The sequence below is a fragment of the Lagopus leucura genome, unplaced genomic scaffold (genome assembly GCF_019238085.1).
Source record: "Lagopus leucura isolate 7727_CA_CO unplaced genomic scaffold, USGS_WTPT01 Super-Scaffold_73, whole genome shotgun sequence".
In the NCBI taxonomy this organism is placed as follows: Eukaryota; Metazoa; Chordata; class Aves; order Galliformes; family Phasianidae; genus Lagopus; species Lagopus leucura.
This window is the reverse complement of record NW_024962252.1, coordinates 87,613,599-87,640,969: the sequence shown is the minus strand read 5'-3', so window position 1 is coordinate 87,640,969 and position 27,371 is coordinate 87,613,599. Positions and strand designations below refer to the sequence as shown.

Genomic DNA, 27,371 nt, shown 5'->3' with positions numbered 1-27,371 from the left:
GTATGTTGAGCACCAAAAACAAATTCATGTGCTTTATGTCTCAATTTCCCATTTGCTAGGCCAGGAGGAGGATGGTATGGGGAGAATCTGGAAATTGTTGTGGTGCTTGATTATGAGAGTTTTAAAAAAAGCCCTTGAGTAAATGCTGTCTTTTGAAAAGAGTCGGAATGGTACTTCACTTAAAAACAACGATAAAGAAGACTTTCTCTACACTGTTTGTTTTTTTTTCTTTATCTAGTTTGTTCTATATCCTGTTAATAAATATTCTGTATGCTAAGTGAAGGAGAATCCTGTGGAAAACTGTTCCGCAATGTATTCAAAAGTAGAACAAATGAAGTTATTCAGGCGACTGTGTTGACATTGCCCAGTTTAGTAAATGCTTGATTTTGCATCATAAATCTTTAATCTGGCTTCTTTAATCATGTAATGGGAAGTATGACTTCTCTCCCTGCTTTTTAAAATGAGGTAGCTCATCTGGAGAGCACATCTGGACCACTGAGCAGCATGGAACTTTGCTCCTCAGTCTTCGTCTCTCTTTTCTCCAGGAGATGGGTAGGCATGATGATCTGTGGTCCCTCTTCTACATGTTGGTGGAGTTTGCAGTTGGTCAGCTTCCATGGAGAAAGATCAAAGATAAGGTAAGAAACTTAGCATCTGTACTTGAGACAGGGTGCTCCCTTTTTGTTAATAGCACTCGTACTATTCCTGTTTTTCATCAGATCTTGCTGCTGGATGCTGATCTGCTTTTGTGTTCTGTCACATGCCAGTGTGGAGTTTGCCTTATTTGGGATGCATGTTGTTAATCATATTGGATCAAGCAATTTCGATCTTACAAAGCAAATAACAAAAGTGGAAAGGCTGAATATGAGCTGTCCTTTTTACAAAAAAAACAGAGCCTTTAGAAAGGAGTAAGGATAACACTGGCATGGAATGCAAGCCAAATGGGAATTGCAACTGGAAAATTGAGTAACTGTTCATGTTACAATGAAAATAATTCATGCTTGAGAATGAAGTCCCTGGGAAGAAATATGTTACCTGTGCAGTAGATTCTGCTAAAGGGACAGCTTCTGAAGAGTGTTTCTGACTTAGAATTGTCCTTTGGCCTTTTTCTGCAGTGTTCTACCTTCCTGTGGTAGGGACATCAAAACAAAGTGTCTAGCTAAAATGCTGCTTCTACGAATCAGCTGTGTTTTGGGAATGACAAGACTGGACAGTGTTTCAGGAATTGTAAGACAGAGGAAGTCTGAATGTGATGCCATGATTCTTGGATCTGAGATGTTTTATGTTTTCCAGGAGCAAGTTGGCATGATAAAAGAAAAGTATGAACATCGAATGCTGTTAAAACACATGCCTTCAGAGTTCCACCTTTTTCTGGATCATATTGCAAGCTTAGACTACTTCACCAAGCCAGACTATCAGGTAGGAGCCTGTCTTTGTTGCCACACTAATGCATGACACAATGGATTGGTATTTGCTTTTTCCAATTTTTCCAGACATATGTTTATATCTGACTGATGAACACCTTCCTAGAACCAGGAGGAAAGGATCCTTACATTCTGTACCATCCTTCAGCATCTCGAAAATGTCTTCTCCTTCTTGCCCACTCAGCCAAAATAATCCCTTTACTCCAGAACAGAAAGCTTTTCCCAAAGCAGCAGTTTGCATTAAAACACAAAGGTTGTGAAATAGTCCAAGCATGGCAAAATTTTAGTGCAGCTTGTCAAACTCTGCAAAGAGCCTCTGCCACCAGCTAAATGGTGCACACCAGCCCTTTTAGTTTCTTGCAGATCCATGTGAGCCTTAACTCTTGAGGATCTTTCTTTAATATTCATCTTAACATTTTTTCTCCCATGCAGCGTTTGCTATTAGCTTGTATGTGATCAATTACAGTAGTTAACTAACACAATGTAACTGAAGCAGCTTGACTCTGTTTCCCTTTTTTGTCACAGTGCTTTCCACATTAAAGCCAAAGCGATGAAAACATGATTTTATTAGCAAACCTGTGTAGTCTTATGTGAGTGACTGCTCCTGCTGATGAGTGGGAAGATGTGCTTTTGTATGTTAGCTATGGACTTGTTCAGCATAGCAACCACAACTCTTTTCTTTTAGGTTTATTTGGGAATAAAAACCAGACACCTTCTGGATAGTACAGTGGAAGTGTAACATTCGCAACCGAAGTGGGGAGCTGGAAAGCAGTGATGGTGGACTGAGAAGGGGCTGAGGGGGCTGGGTTTCTTTAGATCTTTAGAAAGGGCAAGAGGAGATCTAATCGCTGTTTTTCACTATTGTCAAGGGCTGCAGGGAGAAGAGAGGCAGAGAGGCAGATTTTTCTCAGAGGCATACAGTGAGAGGCAGCAAGTGGAAGTCACATCTAGGGATATTGGGGTTAGTTCTAGGGGAAAAATCAGAATGAGGGTTGTTATGTGTGGATCAGATACTTAGACAGTCTCCATCCTTAGAGATTTCCAGAAGTCAATCGAATCAAGACCCTGAGGCACCAGATCTGACTTTGTAATTAGCCCTGGTTTGAGCAGATGGCTGGATTAGTGATCTTCAAAGCTCCTTTTGAATCTATATCCTCCTATCGTTCTATTCCAGTGTAAAATAACCGTACTGTATTGAAAAGCCATCCTTGAGATGGAAGTGAAAGGGGATTTTTCCGGACCATTTTAGTACACTCCAAATCATGAACAGCTTTTTCTCAGTTGGGGATTTGTCTTGAAGCTGTGAATTGCCTCTTTGCCCTCAGCTTCTTGCAGGTGCAGCTCTGGAAGGAAGCCTACAAAAAGAACTCTCCACAAAAATCTGGCACCTGCAGCTCAGCACCGAACAGTGATTCTTCTAGCTTGACTGGAGGCATAATCCAGCCAGCAAATTCTCCAAACATCTCAGCTTCAGAGATGTCCTTTGCATTCTTTTATCTGGTTTTATTACTGAGAAAAATGTAAAAGCATATCAGATGGCATCTGAGTTTGATGCCAGTAGCAGGCTCTCAAAGAAGTTAAGGAACTGAGGCAAAGATGTCTATTCAGATATGAAGTCGTGGTTTATTTACAATGTGGAATGATCAGAAATAAGGAAACAGAATAAAATATGTATGAATATAATTTAATGTTACTGTTTCTCTCCTTAACTTTTGAATATATTTCAATTTTGGTATGCACACTAATCACCTGGTAAAGATCAGGATTCTGAAGGCTGTCCAACAGCTGGACAGGCTTGGTTTTGTAGCTGTTCAGTTCTGGTCAGTCTCCAGGTTAGTCTCTGAGAGAAATTTCTGTGAAAGTCCAACTGCTTTGATTGGAGATGGTGTTTTTCTGGCCTTGTAGCATGTCTCCAACAGTACTGGGTGTTGGAAGATAATAAATGAACAATCATTCAGTGATGTTTTTTCCAGAAAATTCTCCAAGCTTGAAAATCAGGGACCTTTGAGGCTTAAGAGTCACCCCATCCAAATATGTCTGCTTCTTGTAGTCCTCAATGAATCTGTGTTTCTTCAAGTTGTCCTGTCTCATCCTGGACTTATGTAACCCTTTAGCATCCACCATGTTGTGTGACAGAAATGATCCATGGCTTAAGTGCTTACTGCTTGAAGGGCCACGTCTTTCTGCTTATTCTAAACTTGCCATGTGCTAGTTGCAAGTGCCTTTCTTAAGAGACTTTACATCATGGACAGAACTGTGAGCACTGGGTCCCTACCTCCTCTCCCAGGTCTTGTAGACCTCCATGGTGTAGCTTTGCAATTCAAAACTATTTAGTTGCACAGAAGGAAATCTTTCCACACCTTTGATCCAGTAGCATGAAGTTCTGGTAGAATCCTTCCTCTCACCTCCATCATTATGAAGTGGGGAATGATGCATAAACTCTGCGTGTGAGCCTCCAATTACCAGATCATTCTGTCTGCTCCTTTCTTCTTCACTGTCTGGAAGTTGATGTGTTGTCTCTTCTGCCTTCTCCTGATGTATGTCTTCTGTCTTTACAGAATGCTGCATATCCTAGGATGCTTTTGGCTTTATTAAGAGGCCAAGCAAAACATGGGTGTAAGAAGAGCCATATTGGGTCAGTCCTTCTCTTCTTGATCCTCTGTAACTGAAAAGAGATGCATGGGGCTTGACTGCTGCTGTGTGCTCCTTGCTCTCAGTTGTCCATTCTATGAAGTCTACAGTCTTTATCTTCAGTTTAGCTGCTCTCAGCATCTGGAATTGTCTACGTAGGCAAATGCCAGCAGGAAGGGGAGAGTGGTAAAAAATCTGTAGAGTGATAAAACACCTGTAGCCCTCACCACCATCTTGCAGCACCCATGAAAGAAAAAGCAACTGCATCTGCTATTTATGCATGATTTTTGTCAACATTACAGGAACAATGTTTTAGGGGTAGAAGGCTATGTGGATACTTCAAATCAGTCATCCTTGCCTTTTTTCCCCCATACCATCCCTTCTCCATATTGTTAGGTTTGTATTGGGTTAAAAAAAAAAAAAAGAGAAACTTACACTACTTACCTTTCAGCTGTACTTCTCTCCCTCCAACTCCCCCTTAATCTAACTTGTGGCTTTTTGTCTGTGTGAATTCTTCCAGTTCTGTAATTTTTCTCCCTGTACCTTTGTCCCTATGTGATTTTTTTTTTTCTCTGTGTGTTAGCCAACATTTGTCTCCCTTTGCCTTAACCACACTTCTGTCTTTCCCCTACAAGCTCTGAGTGCTGTCTGCACCTCCTGACCATGCACTTAGGCAACTGCTCCCACACAAAGATTGAAATCCTCTTTTTATGCACCCAGCATTACTACAGTCCTTACCACTTCCTATTTTAGCACCCAGCCAGGGAATCTTTCTCACCTTGAAGAGAAATGTTGTCATCTGAGTTTTTCTGGGGAAGTTCTGCCCTCCTTTAGCTGGGCCTGGCTGAAGATGGAGCCTCAGGGTAGAGAGCACTGAGGTATGCAAAGAGCATGAGAGAGCCCTCTCCCACTGTCCGTGTTTCTCAAAATGGACTCTACCTCTAAGGACAGTATCTGCAGAGGCCCTCAGGTAGGAAACAACTTCTGTGGTCATGGAGAGGACCAATCTCAGATGGAGACTGCTGTTTTCTCCTTCTGTCCTTCCATTATATACAGTCTGTTGTGTCTGTATGATAAATACAGATTGCAGGCTGATGTATATACATCTGTTCAAAAGGGAAATATTTCTCTAAACATTGGAGAAAGGTACAATTACATTTGCGGTTGCCTCAATAAGAACATCCAGGATGGGGTGAAAGTGATAACAAAGGTGGAGGTAGTCAGGAAAAGCAACTTTCTTTGTTGACTTCTCTCTGATCTGACTTTGAAACTGGATCTGATTTCAAGGTTAGCAATGCTTTGAATACAGATTGGACTGTCTGAAATCCCTTGCTAATCAAAGCTATTGAATTTCAGCCTTCTGTATATGTAGCATCTCCTGCTTGAGGCTCTTGCTGCACCCCTTTGCTGAAATCCAGCATAATTGAGGGATCACTTGTCATCTTCCTTCTTAGCAGAAAGAAACTCAGTGTGGGAGGCCTGCAGTGACTGTGGAGGCTACTCTGATTCCTGGTGGTATCTTGCACGCAGACAGAGGAACCCTAGATATAGTAACTCTTTGCATGACTTCTGAAAGCAGTGGTTAGAAAAGAATGGTTTCATTGGAAAGAACCTACACAGATCACAAAGTCCAGCTGCTTTGGATAGTTTCAGAGCTATCCAAAAGTTAATGTACTAGTAAGAGCATTATCCATAAGGTTCTTGATCACTGACTGGGGCATCAACCATTGAGGCTGACACAGTGGCTGACCACTCATGGTACAGAAATGTTTCCTATTGCCCAGTCTGACCTTGCCCTGGTACAGCTCTGTGCTGTTCCTTTTCTGCCATTGGTTTCCAGGAGCAGAGCCTGGCATCTCCCTCTGCTTCCCCTCCTCAGGGAGCTGCAGGGAGCAGTGAGGTCACCTCTTCACCTCCTCTTCCCCAGACTGGGCAACCCGAATGTCCTCAGCCTCTCTTTATAGGGTATGCCTTCCCATTCTGTTAGCAGCTTTCTTGCCCTCCTCTGAGCTCTTTCAAGGACCTTAACAGCCTTTTCATATTGTGGAGCCCAGAACTGCACGCAGTATTTAAGGTGAAGCCAAACCAATCCTAAATAGTGAGAGAATCACCCCTTTTGAGGTTGGTGTTGAAACTGTGCTGTGCCCTCCACTTTCCTGCTTATAAAGCTTTGAACTTTCTTCAGGAATAGAAAAGGTTTAGAAAGGCTGAGAGTGATCAGCACGACCATGGAATAGCTTTAGAACAGTGACAGCTAAGGATACCAGTATTGGGGGAAAAAAAAGAAAAACATCAAAAAAAGCTATTGGGAGTGCAGTAGATGCCTGTAAAATCCCAAATAGCCTGCAAAGTCATTTGCAACTTTTAGTAGAAGAGGCTATAGCAGAAACTAACAAAAATTGTTTTGGCTCAGTTGGGGCCTTGAAGGTGTGAGGAAGTGATAAGAATTCACTTCTGCTTTTAGCATGTGATATCTTACTTCAGACTGCTTCAGTATCAAAGCAGTGGAAGGTAAGAAAAGTGGTACTGGTTTTTAAGTGGCTTCAAAAAATGCCTGTCCCTGGCACTGACATGTGCATCACAAATAATCAGGAATATAGTAAAGACCCCAGGGTTAGAGGACAGATGAGTGAGAGTAATGCAATGCTAGTTAGTATGGCTTTTATAAGGGCAGTCTGCCTGCTGATGTGTAGAGTTCTTGGAAGGAGTTTTTGAGCCTGTAGGCAAAGGCTCTATAAATCATGCTTTAATGGTAATTTCTAAAAGACATCAGGCAGACCTTGCTAGGTTCCTAGTCAAATTAAGCTCACTAGGAATAGCAGGGAAGCTTCTCAGATGAATAAACAGACAGTTAACAAATGAGAAGTGAAAAGCCATTTAAAGGAGGTTACTGGTGTAATTAACAGAGCCCTGGGTTTGAACCAGGTTCTTCCAGATGGTCAGAAAATCATTTGGAAAAGAGAGTAAATACCAAAGTGATGAGTGTCACTTACACATACCAGTTGTCCTAAATAACAAAGAAAGACTGTTGACTTAATGGAAATGAATGGGTAAGAAAATAGCAGATGAAATTCAATGTAGGTAAATGTCTCATATTGTGTATGTAGAAAAGGAATGTGAATCTAACCTCTGTGCTGGGCTTCGTCTTGGCATTAGAAGAGATTGTTCTGGGAGAGCTTATACTCAGTGCTCAGTAACACTCAGAAAGCAAACAAAACCATAAGGACAATTCCAAGTACTATTAGAAGATAAACATGTGAATCTGTACGATGCATATTTCTTAAGTACTGTTTATACTTCTGTACCTGAATCATAACAAGGATAAATTTAAATCAGAGGAAGTGTAGTGGGGAGGGGGTAACAAGGAACTACAGATACATCGACTTCTAGATACAGAAAGATGAAGTAGACTAGGACAGCACATTCTGCAAATGAGAGGACTGACATGTACATGACATCTTTAAAATCAAAAGTAGAACTGCAAAAAATTGTTTTCTGCTTTTTCTAACATGAAAACGAGAAACTGCCATATGAAGTTAGCAGATGGCAAATTTAAATGAACAAAACAAATAGTTCATGTCATTGGTGAATTCTTTGCCATGAGATATGTGTAGTTCAGAAGCTTATGTATTCAATAAGTAACAGGGCAGATTCATGAGAAGATGTCCAAGGTTACTAAATACCAGAAATGCAATTACTAAATAGCAAGAATTACTCTTTATTTGCTTACATTCAGTTTTGAGCAAGTTCCATGTCCACAGTAGCAGCACAAGTCCTGTTTCTATCAAGGGTGAAAGGAAGTATCATGAGATGAGGCTAACAGAAATGCAATCCTATCATATTTAACTGTCACAACATTAACATCCCTTTCTGAGCAAAGGAGTTGCTACATCTGCCATGTCACATCCTGTCTGTCTCTTCTCTCTAGAGAGGTGTTACCTGTCCCCTGGTCTGACAGCTCTGAGAATTCTTTCTCAAAATGCAGTGCCACTGCAGGAGTAGAGCTACAGTGATTCTTTGCTTCTGGGCCACAAAGGAAAAAGATGACTTAACTGAAAGCTGCAGATAGGGTGTTTTGGTTGTTTTTTTTGCAGTGAGCCAGAGGTAGTAGGACATGGCAAATTCTCATTGCCTTCATGCAGAATGTTTTCTGATCATGCTGCTAAAAACAACTGGAATTGAAGTGAAGAAATAGGCATTTAGTCTATGGTAATGTTTATTCATGTCCTGGCGTTGACATCGCATTTCCCTGGGTAATGCTTTGCTGCGCAGAACGCTTTGCCTGTAGCTTCATTTTTCTCCTGAAGAAATTGGTTCTCAGAAGTGGACAAGGATAAACCATGTGAACATGTGCATTTGTACCTGCAGTCTTTTAAAGAAAATAATTTAGTCACTTTCACAGTTTGTTTGTTTTCTGCAGCCCAGTGTGGCTGTTTGTTGCCACTGTGCATAAGCATATCACTGAGCTCCTGCCTAAGCTGTATTTAAGCCAGATGTTGCAGCAAGTCTGCATTCTGGAGCTGGAGCTTTGCTGTTGTGTCCATGTCTTCTGGTGGGCCTTGAACTCTGTGTAACACAAGTACCGTTTTTCCTATGTCTAGTCTACAGGAACACCAAGCTGAAATTCAGGCTTTATATTTAGAGTAACCAACCAACTACAACATTTAGCCAGATCAGTGTTTAGATTACACGTGTCACTGTGGTAGATTTAAAGAAATTTCAGTTACCAAGCTAAAAACAGCCTAGGAAACAGCTAGTGTGATTCTGTGACATTTGCTTTTCATTCCTTGGTACCTTCTACAGGCAAGATGCTCTTGAACCTCATCATCATAGCTCATTATCTTTTTGTGTATGAAAGCTTCTCTCAGCCAACTTATTCTTAGAATAAATTGTTCTTGTAAATTTATTCCAGCTAATCATGTCCGTGTTTGAGAACAGTATGAAAGAAAGAGGCATCACTGAAAATGAAGCTTTTGACTGGGAGAAGGCTGGTACAGATGTCTTGTTGTCCACTAGCACTTCTACTCCACCACAGCAAAACACCAGGCAAACAGCAGCCATGTTTGGGTGAGTACTGCAGTCATGCCAGTCAGACCATGGGCGTGCTCACTAACAAGTTAATCACTGAAAGATTCAAAGGCTGTTGTGATCCTGAAAGGTAGGAACCTACATGGCATGGTTTGACTTCAGGCATATTAGTAGAAAACACGTTTTGTACTTTGGATGAGTCTGTTGGTTTAAGTTACGTTAAGGAATGCCTTTGACTGGGATTAATGGAACCTGTATGCCATACTGTATGACACACACAGCTGGCGCTTCTCTAAAAGTGCTTACAGAAACACAGTTGTTCTGCTATGGAATGGGTTTCTGGTGTAGAGCTGAACTCATCAGATGCATGCTGCCTGTGCCTACTTCGTGGCTCCCCAGCCCTCACAGGGTTTTTCATTTGCTGGTGCAGCAGTGCGAGAAACTTGTTGCTCAGAGTTGGAAGTCAGTCCGGATGGTGAGCTGTGGTCTGTTCTGTGCTTTTGAAGGAGTAATGATCCATAATAATATTACTGAGGATAGAAACTGTAAAGCCTATCAAGCCTCATTGTCTCATGGACAGATGGGTGGTTTTTAAGCCAAGTACTTTGTAATGTGCACTCCTGAACTTCTGAAGAAGTTTGCAGCCTAGGAATTGAATGTCCCCAAATGCTTTCACACATCCATTCCATCTTTGTGACTGTATACTAGGTGGAATGTTCTGTTTCATATCATAATATCTGTGTTTGGTTTGTTTTTTCAACCAGAAATACATTAAAAACTACTAAGGAATTTCTGTGGAGCAGTGTGATAGGCCACATTCTTTAATTACTATTACCTTTCTTGTTTTTGTTCCGTAGGGTGGTTAATGTCACTCCAGTACCAGGAGATTTGCTTCGTGAGAACACCGAGGATGTCCTACAGGGTGAACATCTGAGTGATCAAGAGAATGCTCCTCCCATCCTGTCAGGCCGGCCAGCAGAAGGTCTTGGCCAGACACCAAACACTGCTTTCAATGAGGCTGAAGTTTGGGAAGAGACAGATGTGAATCGCAACAAACTCAGGATCAGCATCAGCAAAGTAAAGAGCATATGTTTATTTCTTGTGGCTTCTGGTCTCAGGGCAGTGAATTCACAGACTGCTGTAAGCAACCTGGATCCACTGCTGTAACATCCTACGTAGTACAGAACAAGCAGCACCAGGAATTTCTCTGTGGAAGTGGGCAATAACAGTTTTTTTCAGAGTGAAAGCCATTGGGATTAATTTGGATCTTTATGCAAAAATACGTTGTGAACCCAATAATGCTGGAGTGAATCATTCATGTAACCACTACGTTGTGATGTAGCATCTTGGTACTTCAAGCAGTGGTGGTCTAGTCCTTCAGTAGCTGATACAGTATCAGAAATATCCCAGTTTTGGAAATTATAAGCCAAAATTTTACTGCATCCTAGTCTCTTGGGCAAATAAATTCGATCTGAGGTGCCCTATTGTCCTGGATCTTAATTAATCACTGATTGAATTTGTCTTCCAGTTGTTTAACTGTCCTTTCTATGGGGTAGCACAGTCTATGAATGGCATATTGGTTCGTGCTTGTTAAGAGAAAGCAGACTCATTACTTAATATTTTTGCATTTTTGCCTTCCAAGGTCGTATTAGGCTTTTTAGCCTTCATTACAAGTACACTGCAGTTGGTTTTCCTTATAATCCTTAAGCTATTTTTTCTTGTTCTTTCTTGTAGAAGATTCTTCTTGTAGAATAATCCTTAAGCTAGTTCTTTCTTGTAGAAGTGACTGGATGATGAATTCATTGTGTTATTTGAGGGTTTACTAGTTCATTTATTTATTAGATCAATGTACATATTGTAAGTAAACTAGCGTTTGTTGTGTTGATCTCAATCCTTATTTCAGAATCAGAATATCACATGGAATGATACCAAATACAAACAAAATCTGTCACCAGAGAAACCTGCATTGGCAGGCAAACTGTCAGCAGACAGATATTGGCAGAGTAGCATTAATTATAGGGTAAAGCTACCAGCCTGCTGTGTCTGACCAGAATTTACTTCAGTCTGTACACAGACAGAAAGTTAGTCCTTTCTTCAGCCCTTCCCACAGATATCTGTGCTGTCCTGAATCTTATTAGGAAAGATTATTTTAAGACCAGAAAGCCTCTCATCTAACTTAATGTTCTCCAGTGTGTCCAATTTGGATCAACATGTTATTGGTACGAAACATTACCTGAAGAGTTCCTCAGTACTGAGAATTATAAATGAAGTTCAAATCACTTCTTCATCTGTCTCTGGTAAATTGTGTGTGTGTATTTGCAGAAGTTCTCATCTGAAGGCACATGGAATAAGAAAAGCTTGATAGAGCAAGGCCTTTCTTTTTCCACAAGTTACAAAAACAAAAAAATGATTTCACAGAAATCCTGGTAGTTCCTGTCTGTTCTTTTGTTCCTTTGAGCCACCAGGTGCCTTGATGCTCTTCAGTCAGAGGGGGTCCTGACTGTCCTTTCCTCATGCTAGTTATATGTTGTCTAGGTACTCAGTGCTATCATTCACAGGGCTGTCACAACAGCAACTAGAGGCAGAAGAGGATTTTACAAGATCCACAGCACGACCAGGTGACTCTCCTGCTAAGGGCTGTGCTATTTCTAATCAGTTTACTGGCAGAGCAGTTCAGAGGAGTCAGCATGGCAGTGAGTGCTTCAGTTCTGACAAGCTCAGTGGATACACAGCAGTGAGTAAAACAGAGCTGAGGACATTATGCTTTCCAAAGCAGAAGTCTGGCCTTTCTGTCAGCAAGGGTTATCTTTAGTCTGACTCTTGCCTGTCCTTTCTCTCTGCTAGGGCTGTTCTCTTTGCTTTGATTGTTCTCTGATAAGGAGTCAGTTTTCATTGAAGTCACAACCACCACAAGGAGAAATAAGAGGCTGCAGATTTGATCTGTAGGGATGAAGCTTCACCTCTCCTTGCAATCTCAGGCATACTGTGTGTCTTTCAGAATAACATAGGCAGCTGGTTGGTAAAACACCTTTCTATTCCCAGCTTCAACATCTTTGTTTTCCAGCTTTGTGGAACTAGAATTAGCTCTCACTGTCCCTGCCCAGCTCTTTGTTTTTAGGCAATGAATAAATCTTACTGTCTTTTGTTCTTCCCAGTACTTTCCCAGGATGTACTAAGAAGAATCTCTGTTCACATGGTTCAAATCTTGTTCTGTCCCTTTTCTCTCATTTCTCCGCTGAGGGTTTTCTTGCTTGTTGTCACAGAGAAAGGTTCTTCTTTCACTTTGGATCAAAGTTCTCATTCTTTGTTGTTTGTTTGTGGGTTTTTTTTCAGAAGTTTTTTCTCTCTTGCAGTTCCTCCTAGTTCTCTGCTCTTGGATCTTGCCAAGTTGCTTGTTTTCCTACAAGTACAATATCAGTATTTTGTTGCCCTCTTCCCAAAGATATTTGTCACCAAATTGACTTAGTCGTATCACATCCATCCACAGTAGTAGTATATACATTCAATATAATGCATGACAGAAGCAAAAATGTAGATTTTGTACATGTTTGCTTTGCTCTTGGACACCATAGATTAACAGAATTTGTGTTTGCAGTACTTTAGTCCATGATAATTCCAGGGTAATTGAAAGGCAAAGGCCCTCTTGTAGAGGTGTTTAAATATTTGAATTGATGTAAAATCCATTCCTTGTTTTAATACTGGATAATTGCCAGGCCGTGTGGGGCCTTGTGTTACTTCATAGGTTGTTTCTGTAGCTAAAACTGTGTCCTGGAAGAATGCACAGAGCAACAGTGAAGGATGAGGAATCAAAGTCTGTGATTGGTTTTCAGCGTTCTTTGTGTTTATTCCCTGCAGACTCAGTGCATGGTGGAAGAAGATCAGAGAAATGGGGTCTGTCCCAGCTCCCCTGTCCGAGTGCCTCCAGAGTCCCCTACCGCACAAGCGCGCTCCCTACGATATCGCCGTGTGAACAGCCCTGAGTCAGAACGCCTCTCTACAGCTGATGGCAAAGCAGATCTACATGAAAGAAGGTTTGCTTGCTCTCTGTAACCTCCTGCTATATGTAGCAATGCCTCGATTGACTGTTGAGGCCAACCTGATCGTTAGATAAATGGGCACTGAAAGGAGGAGTTTGGTGCCTGTGGGCTTTGCAGCCTTTGTGATGAGATGTTCTTGTCTGTTAATAAGGTCTGTTAGTGGGAAGGGTTCTGGGTGGGAATAAAGTAAAGAGTGGGACGTTTGGTGGAGAAAAAGCAAAGTGTTAGATCAGAAATGAAGTTCATAGTCCTAAAGCTTTTTGCTGACCTTACGTGGGAGGGAAGAATGGATCTAGTTAGGATACATACGGAGATGCATGTATTTTAAGAGCTAGCTGACGGATTCTCATCTGGAGAGTTTCATTATTTCATTTGTCCAGAGTTGTGGTGGAAGCCCCATCCCTGGAGACATCTGAGGTCAGGCTGGATGGGGCTCTGAGCGCCTGATGGAGCCAGAGATGTCCCTGTTCATTGCAGGGGAGCTGGACTAGATGGCCTTCAGGGATCCCTTCCAACTCAAATGGTTCTATGAGCATTATTTTTCAATAATAATAGTCATCATCCTCATCATTTTCAGCATATAACGTTGCATTTGTTTACTTTTGTAAAGCATTGCATCCAGAACGCAGAGCTTGATTTTGAGGCTTGTAGGTGTACTTATCTCAGATCCACAGTGAAGAAATGTCCAAGAAGCACAGAATAATAAAAATAATTAAAATAAGCACTTTAAAGTATTGTGGCTGAGAAATGCAGGTTATGAGTTATAGACTTCTGATGCTGATAACCCTCTTCATACTCTTCATTAATCCCTCTTCCTCTTACAATTGAAAGTGAGAACATGGACTGTGGTTACAGATCTTACTGACAAAATGACCCCTGTAAAACAGGTAGGGAAGAGACAAGCTTCTCTGTCAGAGAAAACCTAGCAGAGTTCAGCTAGAAAGGAGAGTCACAGGGAGGCACAAGCTGGAAATGAGGAAGGGCATAAAAGAACTAGAGAGAGGATGAGCCCCTAGTATTACCTCCAGTTTCTTAGGTACTGGTTTATTCTGCATGGATGGAGGAAGCTGTAATACTTGTCTGTATTTCAGAAATGAATGTGTGTATTAGTAATTTGGAGATTGAAAAGCAAATCTTGGTTCTGGTTAACTTCTTTCTTTTCTTGTCCTCTTTAAAATAAGAAGGGAAAAAAGCCATTTATAGTAGTCAGCAGCACTACTCTTGTACATTCACTGAAAGGTTTTAACTCCTTCCTCTATTTCTCCTGTTCTTCCCTATCTTTTCAGCATTATGCTGTCTTAATGTAGGAAATGTGTAATACCCAGGAGGCATCTCTTTCAGCTGTCCTCTTTCCTCAGCCCATATTTTTAAAACAAAAATCTGTTTGTCATCTTCCAAGTAGCCTCCCTCAGCATGGTACAGGTATTGTCCCCCTCCGCCGCAGCCTTCTATTTATTCTTCTCTCTCCTTTTCACAGTAGAGACATGACTCACAGCACTTCCTCTGGATTCCTGGAGTAAATTCTTTCACTCCAGGAGTCTCTCCTCTGCTGGGGAAAAGATAGAGGGACATTGATTAAATCCCATCAGTGTCTTTTTTTTTCTTTCCTTTTTTTTAGTAAGAGCTCATTAATATGCAATTTTTGACGCACATGCAGTGTGAGAGGGCTACTGTTCAGTCTTACCTTGTCTAAGTCTTCCCTGTTCACAGTAATATACTTTGTTTGTAAGTACTTAACAAAAGCACCCTTACATCTTTCAGATCCATCAGGTGGTTTATGCTGAGGTCTTTGTTTTCCCATACTTCATTCTCTGTATCTGCCCTTGATTCACCACCTTCCCTGATTCCTGTTTCTTCATCAAAAATTGCTCATTTTGATTTGTAATTCCTTCTTGTCTCATCTCTGACCTTCCATTGTGCCAAAGACACTCAGCTCTGCATAGTAACCCTCACCCTGTGGTCAGTCATCTTTGTGTTTTCCCTTGAAGATTTTTCCCCGGAAGAGCACACAAGACCTCTGTATGGTCCTTGTTGAAATCGCTTTGTAAAAAAACACTGCAAGTGTCTTTTTCTGGGCATCAGACATTGTGACTGTGCAACAAGCTGCCAGCCTCTGCAGTACTCAGAGCTGAATAGGGAGGGAAAGGGAGCAGCAGGTGCAGGCCAAATGACAAGCATGGACCATAACACTGTGGAACAGAAAGACAGAAGCGCCTTTGGTTTTTCCAGCTGAGATGATGCCAAGGCTGTCGGGGCACAGGGAGCTTCCAGGGCTTGTTTGAAAGGTATTTCTGCATGGCTGCGTAGCTGCATTGATGCTATTTAGATTGTGAGTCACTGAACATTATACTGCCCTTTGTCAATGCATATGTGACATGTTTCCTTCCTGCTCCTCCAAATTATTTTGAGGTCACCTACGCCTTGTAACATTTTCAGTGAGATTTTCCTGCTGTCTTCAAAGATCTCATATAGCCACCGCAGAGACCTCAATGGCCACCTTAGAGAGCACAGTGCAACTGAAGGGGTATAGGAGCCCAGCAATGACATTAAGTCAGACAGTAGATTTAAGTTGTTTTGGTTTTTTGTTTTTTGTTTTTTTCACAAACCAGTAGGAATTCCTAATGGGGAAGGAGTATTTTGGTGTTGTGGAGGAAAACTGGTTGGAATCTTGTCAGCTATAAGGAAGAGAGTTGATGAAATTGGTGGCTATCATACAGAATTACTTTAGGAGGAGTGTCTCTGCTACTGTAGGTTCTAAATAGATGTTTTTGCCTAAGCCCATCTTTCTAAAGTACACTAAGAAAGGAGTGAGAGCTGTAGGGTTTTTTTTCTCAGCTCATATGCTCTCTAACTTTAACCACAAACATGATTTATTTTTAATGGCTTCGTGTTCTGTCTTTAGATCACGAATGGATTTGCCTGGCTCTCCATCACGGCTTGTGTGCTCCTCCCAGCCAGCCCAGATGCTGTCCATTGACACTGGCCAGGCTGACCGGCAGGCAAGCGGTCGGATGGATGTGTCTGCTTCAGTGGAACATGAAGCCCTCAGCAATGCTTTCCGCTCAGTGCCGCTTGCGGAGGAGGAGGACTTTGATAGCAAGGAGTGGGTTATCATTGATAAGGAGACAGAGCTGAAGGACTTTCATCCAGGTGCTGAGCCAAGCACCTCTGGTACCACAGATGAGGAGCCTGAGGAGCTAAGACCTATTGAAGACGGTGAGGAGAGAAGGCGCTTGGGCGCAGACGCTGCAGTCAGGCCGAAGACTCACGATGGGCGAAATCGGGGTATGCAGCCTGTGACTGAGGAGGACAGTTCCCACAGACATGAAGGACCTTCTCAAACAGTATCTGACAGTAAACATGAACAGCAGACAGGAAGTCCAGCCCACTCCCCCCTACACTCAGCACCAGCTATCCGACAAAGGAGACGAGAATCTGAACCTACTGGTCCTCAGAGACAGGTAAGATCCTTACTCTGGTCTGTATCTCATTGCCTAGCATAGCGAAATCATCGTCTTGGGAAGCCTCAGCTTTGCTGGAGAAATCTGAGGTTCCAGACATGGATGCTGTTGTGAAACTTTCTGACAATACTTGCAAATGTTGTGAACACCTTCGAGGTGCTCCCTGTAGCTGGTAGCGTTGTCCACTTCTAAGGGCACATTGTTGTCAAGATACTTTAGCATTTTTGCACAGAACAAGAGGTGAGCACATTTCTGGTTGTGGGTGTCTTTAATAAGCCCTCTTATTATTATCCCTCAGTGATTTGTTAATAACTGCTTAGTTGTGTGGAGGTGTTACTAGCACGTCTCCTCACAGTTTCTCAACAGCAGCAGCAGCAATACGTTACAAGATAATGCTGCCTAATGTAATCATACATCATGGGTAGGCCTGCAGCAATGCATAGCATAAAGTAACTCCCTAAAATTAAACTTTCTTTGGAATACCTAATAAAATCTCAGAGTAACCAGTACATATACACCTCAATCTTACTTCAGTGATCAGCATTGTTGTCAGACTTTTAACTCACAGAAATGTCATCAGCTACTGTGTTTTTTTCCTAACAATTGTAGAGGGCTTCATTCATTTGTGGCTTTTTTTTTTTCCTATGGTCCTCTGAAGACATAAAGAAGTTCAGTTTTTAGTAAGAGGTAATATCTTTTATTAGATTACCTGGAGAAACATGATATACTGTTAGCTCAGATTACCTGTGTCATATCTAGTCTTCATTTCTCAGACATTCAGAGGAAGGCTGTAGAGTGTTAATAGCAAAAAAAAAAAAAAAAAAAAAAAAAAAGCAACCTATAAAATTGCTCTCCTGGGAGCTGGAGTTTGTATGCTAGTGAAGATCTATCATGCACATGCAGTCCATAAGTGAAGGAAACAGCAAGCGAGTCTCAGACCATGTTGCAGAAATACGCTCTCATGGTAAGTGCCTTTGCAATCTTGTTCACCTCTGGAAGATGGTAGCTCCATTTTCCATTCCTTCTTGGCCTTGGTCTCTCAGAAAGTGTTCACAGGATTGGATCCTTCTGCACAAGCCCTGCCCAGATTCTGTTCTTCTCTGGATCCCAGAGAGTAATTAAAAAATAAAAAAAATAGAGGCGGAGGTGTTCACTGTAAAAAGCCAATATTTGGCATGGCCTAGATGTCTGGAATTGCATAGGCAGGACCAGCAAGTTGAAAGAGCTTCTGTGTGAATTTGTTCTGTACTCTTATTAAACTGATGAGTGCAAGATGCTCATAATACAGTGAGTGTGGCACAAACCAGCTGGTAAGAACCAGCAGGGACGCTTCACTGGCATATTTTACATAGCTAAAAAAGGCTGGAGCAAGGATAGTAAGTGCTGTGTGAAATGACTGAGGGAGTTGGGTATGATGCAGCAGGAAGGCTGCTTAGCACAGCATAATGATGCTTTAAAAAAGGTCACCCTAGCAGGCAAAAAAAGAAAATTCACTTCCTTTCATTAAAGATAGATAATGTGGTTGTGGGTGGTCACTTAATGTATCAGACACCCTTGGTTCTCCACCAGTCTGTGCCTTTCTTTGTTGTTCAGTTCTGAAATACTCCCTGGTTACTACTGAGCCTCATTTTCTTCAGCCTCAGCTCTCTCAATTTTTTTGTTCCAGTGAAGGATTCTCCAGCCCCTTCATCATTCGTTGGACTATCTTTAATAGCTTCCAAGCTTAGAATTGGACCCAGTGCTCTAGGTGTGGCCCCACCAGCACTGAGAAGAGGGCAACGGCCATCACCCTCCACCTGACTGGAGCATTCCTAATGCAGCTTAGGAAGCAGTTAGCCTTTTCTGCAGCAAAAGCACTCTAATGGCTCATGTTCAATTTGGTGTCCATCAGGATCCCCAGGTACTTCTGTACCAAACTGCTATCAACTGAGGATGCAGTCTGTCCAATCGTTTAATCACTAATGAAGTGTTCCTAATATCATCCCCTGGGCTGCATCACCAATGACTGGAAGTTCAGGCAGTTTTCAGTCCAGCTCAGTATCCATTTATCTCGCCTATATTTCATCATTTTGTCTCTGAGGATGTTTTGGAGACAACGTGAAAAATCTTGCTGAAGTTGAGATAAACAACCTTTCCCTTTTTTTCTCACCCAGTGAGCCAGTGATCTCATCACAGAAATCTATCAGGTTCATGAGGAAGGATTCAGCCTTCGTATACCTGTGCTGATGGCTCCCAGTTCCCTTTTTCTTAATGTATGTGGAAATAGCTTCCAGGAAGATTTGCTCCACAGCCTTTCCAAGCTGACTAGAGTGCAGTTTCCCAAGTTGTCATCATCTACAGCTCAGATGTTTGTTCAAACGTTTGAATCTGTTGTAAGAAATACTGCAAGTGTGAGGGAAAGTGGTGTCCTTAAGAAACTGTGGTGTGTGAGGGAGCACAATATGAATGAATGGTGCTGTGGGCAAAATGAAGTATAGAAAAGGCTTTTAATAGCCTGGGAGAATTTCTGGCTGAGGAGGTATGGAAGAGATGTGTGGATGTGGCATTAGGGACATGGTGTAGTGGTGGGACTCACTAGGTCAGATTAATGATCAGACTTGATATTGAAAATGTTTTCCAACCTAGTTGATTCTGTAATTCTCTATTCTCATATATTAGGTATCTTCTATTTTCAAATGATGAGACAGCTACAACAGAGCATAGTCTCAAGGGAAGTGCTGATACAGAAGCAGAACAGCATTGTCATGAAACTGTAGCTAGTTCAAGGCCTTCTGTCTGTGTGCCACTTATTGAAGCGCTGAGCATACAACAAGCTCCTTAACAGAGCATTTAGGCTTGTTAATATATGAATTGTAATAACTATGTAACAGACCTTATGTCTGCAGGCTAACATGCAGATGAAGCTGTAGAAATAGCTAATGCGTAGAAAGATCTTGAACTCGCACTTCTGTTTGCACATGAATTCTGGTGCAAGATTTCTGTTATTTTTTAGAAGTGTTTTTGTCCACACTTAGCAATGTCATTTAAAAATTTGTCAAGTTCTTCAATATGCTGACTAAATTCACAGATACTTGATAAAGATGGCAAGTTACCTCTGCCTTCTGCATTGGGAAGAAATATGAACATTCATGCATTTAAAAGTTTTATCCATTGCTTCTGTCTATAGGTCTGCACACATGAGTATTTCTTTACTCTGAATCTCCTTTGCTGCTTGACCAACTGGTGTTGTAGAAAATGTTTTGAGGCTCTTTACCTAAAACATTCCTGCCTAAGTGATGTTCTATCGGAGAAGTACAAAAGTGTGAAGCAACACTGGGAGATTGAATTAACTTTTCCTTACCTATTCTTGGATATATTCTGCGGAGCTCACAGGGTACTTTGCTTACACTGTGTCTTGCAGTCCCATCTTCTGGAGCCAGGAGTTTATCCTTTAGTTAAGATCTCAATATAAGATCCACTGATATATTTCCTCACAAGCTTAGCCACGTTGTTAGAATTATTCTTTATAAAATCCTGCTTGGACAGGATTTTATAAATGTTAGATCTCTTTCCTCTTGCTGCCAACCTCCCACAGCCAGGAGAATACCACGTATGGACTTTCTTAAAGTTGCCTGTGTCTTGACCCTAAGAAATCAGTGGTTGTGAAACTTAGAAACTCTTTCAATCGTATCCCACCCTTGGCATCTTTGCTGAGAGATCTCACAAGTGTGCTGAACATGAAGACTTATGTTGGTACAACATGAGTAAGACAGGAGGCAGTTAGAACACATTGGCCTGTCTTCACCTGGGAGTTGTCTGTTGTCACTGACTTTATTCTGTAAAAATCTGCGTTGAAACCCTCACTGAGCCAAGAAAATTCTCTGTTCTGGCGTTGAGTCCAGTGCCCTCGTGCTCTTGAACCTCATCATCACCTTGTTTGAAGGATGCAGTAGTTGTGATATTGCCTGGTATCCATGGAAGGCCCTGTCCTTGCTGGTGACCCCTGTGTGCTGCTGCTTTCCTTCATTGATCTGAGGTCGTGGCAATTGTTTTTCAGAAAGAGGCAGAGACATAGGAGAGGGCTGTCTCACAAAACAGGGATCATGTGTTGGTCATGAATCATGTGTTGTAGTGTCCTAGGTTGCCCCTGGATCTGTTACCTGAAGTTTCGTTTGATTTGCACTGGGGACTGAAAGCTGAGCAGGACATTTTCTGGATTGCATTTTGAGCTCTTTGACCACAGACCCTGGAGCAGTGATGAGGGAAATCCTTAGCACTCCCAGAGTACAGGAGGCAGCAGAAGGAGATGACAAACAATCTGACAATGTCAGATTCACAGCTCTGAGCAGAGGAGGTAGGGCAAGGGAAGAAAGCAGCAAGGAAGTGAGGTATGAATAGGTGCTGTGTGTCTTGCTTTCCTTTTCATTCTACAGCAACATCTGTGGGACCGTTTCTCAGTAGTGAGCAACGGGCATTTGCAGAAAATTGGTAATTACGTTTAATGTCTTATTCTTAAGTCTGTTGAGCTCTGTCAACACCATGCTTCTCCGGGACTAAGGGATGTCACACTGCTCCTGTCCAAACAGAAGAGGATAGGGCTGATGGAGGGTGGTCCAGCCTGACTGCCAAGGGCAAAGAAATGAAGAGGGGCAGCACCTTCAGCTTTGACTGTGTAATTCAAGCATTAGGACATCCATTAATGTAAGTGGCATGTTTGTAATCTCAGCTTCTGCCAGAAGGCAGCAATGTCTGATTTTACTTGGTGACGAGGGGTTGAAATTTACCCCTTTGTGGCCTGGGCAAGGTCCTTGGTTCTGTGCTGTAAAGGAAGTCCATCGAGATAGTTGGATAGTTGGATCCTTTTTTTAGCTGAGAAGGCTTCACCATGTTGGTATGATACATAGAGTGAAAATCATACTGTATGCTTAGCATGGAGCAGGTAATAATTATAAGAATTCTGTGTACGTATTTGTGCAGCCTACAAACAGTATACCCAGGACTGAATTTGTATGCCATCTACACAAAGAAGAGATGATTGTCCTTTTCCGAAATTAGAGTTGCTGTCTAGAATTTGTCTCAGATACTGAGTGACAGCATTATACATTATTATTATCTGAGAGTCTGATCTGCGCAGTGATGTACAGTACATTTAGGACTGTGAATAATTGCTTTTCACATTTAATGCCCACCACAAGCTGAGTAGTTTTCATATTCTTATGAAGATAAGGTATCAGCCTCAAAACGCTGCAAAGATATTGAAGGTGATAGAAAAGATATGAGACTGGATGAGGTTCAGTTCTTCTCCTCGTATAATTTGCAAGGGCAACATCTCTAGTCGGCTAATGAGAATAGTGTTGGCTTATGAAAATAAAATACTGCCTTTTCACATTTCCTAGTTGTACTTTGAAACCTACAGAGATTTCTTGAAAATAAATGAAGTATGAGGAAGGGAATTAATTTGAAAGGAAACGTGTAATTCCAGGAAAAATGGTCTGTTTTGGAAACGCAGGTTTGGAAACCGCCGTGAAAGCACTGGTTTTGCTGCACAGGTAGAGAGGAGAGAAATTGCTTAGCTTTTTCGGGGTGAAAAGTCTGAAATCACTCCTGTACTGCCTCTGTCTCCCATTCAATGCTTAGAGGGAAGGTAGGGACTGTGATCTCATCGTGACGCACACACACTGCCCTCTGTGAGTACACTTTCCTTCCTTCCCTGGCCATCCCTGGATACACCTGGTACACCTAAGAGTACATCTTCTCTTCCTCTCCTGTGGCTCCATGTTTTCAGTTTCTTACTGAATGATAATTACACACTGCCTTGCCTTTCCAGCTGCTGCCTCTGCTTACCAAAACTGGAAGCACTAATGCTCCCCCTGCAGGTACTGAGTAGAAGGCAGGAATGTCAGCGTGAGGAAAGGGAACTCTACTAACAGCCTTCAGAGCGGCCTTTGCAAATCCCTGGAGTGGGTGTTAATAAGATACACTGAAGGAGTCCTTGGGAAACTCTCACTATTAAATACCTATAATTATTTGAGCACTGAGTGTTTCACCTTTTCTTTCATACACATGGTTTCCAAGCGTGTTCAGAGTTTGCCTGTTGTCTATGTGCAGGATGTATGACTAGTCTAATGACATATCAAATAAGTGATGCCAGAGTGGTGAGGCGTGTGGCCTGAAGAGACATTTCCAGTAGCCAGAGGAGGGGACATATGCAGCAAGCCTGACACTGCTGGTGTCACTCGCGGTCGCATGTGGCTGGGGAGAGCATGCCAGGCCCCCATAATTGCAGACTCCCATGGTGCCCATGGGATCCCTAAGAATTTGTAGGCACAGAGCAGTAAGTTAGCCCAATTTAGAGCAAAAGCATTTTTCGTCCGCCAGCGAAGATATCTGCAGCATGCGCATCACAAACCAGGGGCGAGTCAAGTCTTTGCCTGACACCTTTTCCTCCACTCTTCTTGGTCTTTTTCAGTTGGAGGAGGACAGGCCTTCTCAGCACTCCCTCCCGAGGTACAGCCCCCTGAGAAGACTGGCGTCCTCCGTTTTCTCCTCCTCAACCCTGGAGACAGAACACTACCCTCACGTTGGTGGCACTTTCATACAGCGCAGCCGTTCAGCGGAGAGCAGCCCCGTGCGCATGCCCCACCGCAGGCACATGCCCCCCACGGCAGGAAACCACAGACTCATGCCTTCCGTCCTCCGCATTTCCAGGTCCCAGCTCCAGCAGGTGTGGGCCCGCTTCACACACAAAACATAGCCCGTTCAGGGAAGCAGCAGCCTCCATAATGCAATAATAGATCCCACCTGCCCACAATGTGTCACCACTTAATGCAATATTGAATCCCAGACAACACTGGCCTAAGGTACTGTAACTTCCAAAGCCCCCGCAACCAGACCCCACAGAGACTGAAAACATCCGCCTTTCTAAACCTCCCAGCAACCTGGGCAAGGGGCTGCAGCACGGCTGAAGATGAGAACGCACATGGTGAACGTGTGATGTGTTAAAGAAGTGGATGCCAGGGCTCATCTCAGAGACTCACTTGTGCGTCCTGCAGCGGGGTAGGAAGTGCAGGGCTGCCTCACTGAACACACGCAATCAAGCCACAAACATTGTCCAGTTATGACGGGAGCGAAGAGATCGTGGAGGTATCAGCAAGCGTTGCCTTCCTCATCTGTTCGAGCATCTTTGTTGGTATCTTACACCGGGCCTCATCTGTAGGCAGTTTTACTCCATCTAGGCGTAGGTAGACTCCCACTGGAAGCTCACCTGAGGCAGGACCTCAGGATTTGTCCCTCTTGTGGAGTTAGGATCATGTATCTCTTCGTTGCTTTGCCTTTGGAAATCCCCATGCTTTTCTTGTGATTTTGTTTCCATACAGAGACTGCATTTTTCTGTCTCTCTGGCTTTGCCTCTGTTATGTGTTAGCAGATCTGTGTGTCTGCTCTCCACTCCTAAGCTGCTCCAAATCCACCTGCCTTCCCCGAGAGGCACTGACTGTCAAGAGCTGGATGGCAGGGCTATTCTTACTGATCCAGCTGTATATTATGCTATTTCTAAATTTCAGAAACTTTAGGCACCTGCAGCTTTTCAGTGGCAGAGCAGCCTTGCCCCTTGGCCATGCTTGGAAATGCCTATGGTAATAGATCTCACTTTAGAAACCAACTGGCCCTCAGCATTGGTACACAAAGCCCATGCAGCCCTTGCCTAAACTTGAATCTCAAAGGCAAAGGAAGATCAGAATTGTTCTAAGTCTTTATTTCCCAAGTTTTTTGTGGGGATATTGTGTCCTTCTCAGTATAGTTGCAGTGTGAAACACCAGGCTGTATGAAGACCTTCTGTAATGAAGTTACTTCTGTAATGTTGTAACTGTTTGCCATTGAGCCGAGTGTTTGGTCTGGTATCCTGGGAGAAGAGGCAGTATGGATGTGAATATTAAGGAGGGGGATTGTTGGTGGTGCTCAGGACTTTAGGAAAAACGTGAGTCCAAAAGAAAATGCTCTGCACAAAATACATAAGCCCAGGATGCAGACAAGAAAACACTGGGAAATTTCAACTGTGAAAATGGTGTGAGATAGATATGGCTGTTGAAAGAAAGCTGATGATTTGTGACACGAACGTATACCCATGTAGGTAGGCTGTTTCCAGTTGAGTTACAGTGAACACTTCCTTCCAAATACCATTTTCCATGAATATATCTGCCCTGCCTGAGGTTCCTTTAACAGCAGATTCATCCCTCTATAAACCAGTTTGACAGTGTAACCTCAGACAGGGTGGAATGGTACTTTCTGAGCTCTTAGGACCTGGCCCCACGGCTCAGCATGGCTCAGGATCTGCTTAAGGCAAGCTGGACATTCAGTGCCTCCTGCCTGCTGGTACAGCATCCCCATGCTGGGGGATGAAGATGGAGGCAGCGCTCCCTGCTTGTTGGCATAACCAATCTCTTCCCACAGTCATTTGTGAGTCAGTGGCAACAATTTATTTTGATTTGCACCATGAATGTGAGTGAGCAGGAAGCTTTACTGCCCCGCCAGATTTGTTATCTGCAATTTGCCAATCAGTTTTATTATTAAAAAAAAAAGCAACAAAAAAGGCACTAGCCATTCCCAGAAATGCTTAGGCTGGATTATGCTGTAGCCTAATCCTATTTGGCTGTTCTTTTCTTGCGAAGCACAGAAACCACAGAGAGCAAGGCTTCGCTTTTCTCAAAGTGACATGAGAGGTGATGATTTCCTGAAGCAGACTCTGCTCTGATTTTATTTTTTTCCATGTTCAGTAAAGATGACTTTACCAGAGCAGCAGGTTTCAGAGAAAACAGAACTTATGAAAGAGCAGCTCTGTAGCTCTTAATAATTATTAGTTTATAGTTTCCAAAAAGCTGGTGTTCACTCTTAGGGTCCAATTATAGGAACAAAACTAGAAACTGAACACATTTTACTTTTACCAGTGAAAAGGGAGAGCAAACAGAATAGCTGGGATTTCATGAACTCAGACCTACCAGTTTTGGTCAAAATAGTGGCTAGCCATTTAATGGCTCTGTACCTAAAATTTAGCAGGCAGTAATCTATCTAATGTTACTCATCATGGCTACAGAACTGTTAAGCTCCGAAATCTGATTGAAAAAAATAGCTTATTTATACAGACTTCAATAAAACTTTTCTACTTAAAATTATGAATAAATTTTAAGCCAATTAACCAAAAGAAATATGTTTCTATATTGGTATCTCTTACAAGCAAGGATGTTTCTCATTAGCACTTCTGGGGTTCTGACCTTAGCTCAGCACCTCCGTGCCTTCAAGTGGCTAGCAAGAGGAAAAAGCAAAATCACTGGACGGAAGGTTTGCAGTGGCAGGAAAATGGATGGCTTGGTAAAACAATATTGGCAGGCCAGCTCTGCAGTAGGATCAGGACTGCCTCATAATTTGATTGCGTTCAGACTGGTGATTGCATCCAGCCAGGGTTGTGCTTCAGAGTGTGAAGAATATAGGTCATGTGCACAGAGCAGGGGAAGCCGTGCCTTCAGAGGTGCTGTCTCCCAAAATGATGAGGGATTTGGCTGGAATAATTAGCTGCATGTGAGTTCTCAGAATGCTGTTATGGGGGTGGCAGCAGTGAAGCACTTCTTTGTTGATTCAGCAGGAAAAGGCAGATGTGAGCAGAGATCAATGGCAGGCATGGAACCCAAGTCTTGTATGGAAAAGTTTTAATAAGATTTTCAAAACCTGAGAAGGGAGAAGTAATACAAGAATTACTTGGTTCTGTAAAACCTGCCTGGTAGAATGAGTTTGAAGACATGCAGTCTGCCATTGAAGACCAAACTAAAACATGGCATGCTCACTGTCAGGAGTACCTGAACAGAGCAAGATGGGTTTTTAAGCTGCCATGCAAAGGCATGGACCTGATTGCTGGAAGACGAAGTAAGAATAATCAAAATAGAAGCAAGATGCTCATTTGAAAACAGAGTCCATTGGTGACAAATCATTGGTGCATATTATGAAAAGGCAAACTGAATTCCCCCTATTCGAATTCTCTAAGGTGGGCTGTTTATGTCTAAACCAATCCTGTACAACCATCACTGGGGTAGAACTGTTGGATGAGTTGTTGTGGCCTGGGTGTTATGGGAAGCTTTATTTCATGCTCAGTGCTCCATATGACATTAAAATTTAATTCTAAATAAATTAATTGGTGCTAATGAGTGAGATCCTGATGTTACAGTAGTATGAAAAGAATATTTAAAATAGTCCATTTGCTTATTTTTTTAACATCTTCATCTAATGCTGTAATAATTACTGTGGAATCCACATATTATCGAGGAACAGTTGGCAAATTAAAGAAATGTGAAAATAGCTCTCTTTTTATATTTATGGAACTGTAATAAATTAATACTGGAATACTAAAGAACGTTACAGTGCAATTCTAAAAACCCTCTTCAGATTACATTTCTATCGCATTTGTTTGTTGTATTACATTTATAATGGTTGCAATTATAAATGTAAATATATCCAAAAATCAGTTGCCAAAAGGAAAACCACACAAAACCAACAAGTGAGTAGTGCAATGGAAGTGGCAAGCAACCATTTTCCGTTAAGTCTTTGCTTCTGTGGTCAAGTTAAGGGAAGAGAGGTGCCAGTTCTCTAAGAGGGACCCTCCTACCCCCACTCCATCCCTTTCAGACCTTTCCCCCATCTGGTGCACGAACCCACATGCTGAGAAAGAAAGGTTTTGGGTTAGTTTTGGGTGTTTTTTTTTTAGCTAAGTTCATTGCTGTTCTGGCTCCCTGTATATTTGAGCAGCTTGTAGTAGTGGCAAGCCAAGG

General features: G+C 42.3%; 1 protein-coding gene across 1 annotated transcript in view; it reads left to right on the top strand.

The window, feature by feature from the left end:
• Positions 1-27,371, top strand: part of TTBK1 (tau tubulin kinase 1) — an 86,677-nt gene that overhangs the window by 39,475 nt on the left and 19,831 nt on the right. Inside the window, exons 8-13 of the mRNA XM_042877267.1 lie at positions 546-638; positions 1,294-1,419; positions 8,968-9,122; positions 9,941-10,160; positions 12,939-13,114; positions 16,023-16,581. Of these exons, the coding sequence (XP_042733201.1) occupies positions 546-638; positions 1,294-1,419; positions 8,968-9,122; positions 9,941-10,160; positions 12,939-13,114; positions 16,023-16,581 (1,329 nt within the window). The remainder of the gene's footprint in view (positions 1-545; positions 639-1,293; positions 1,420-8,967; positions 9,123-9,940; positions 10,161-12,938; positions 13,115-16,022; positions 16,582-27,371) is intronic.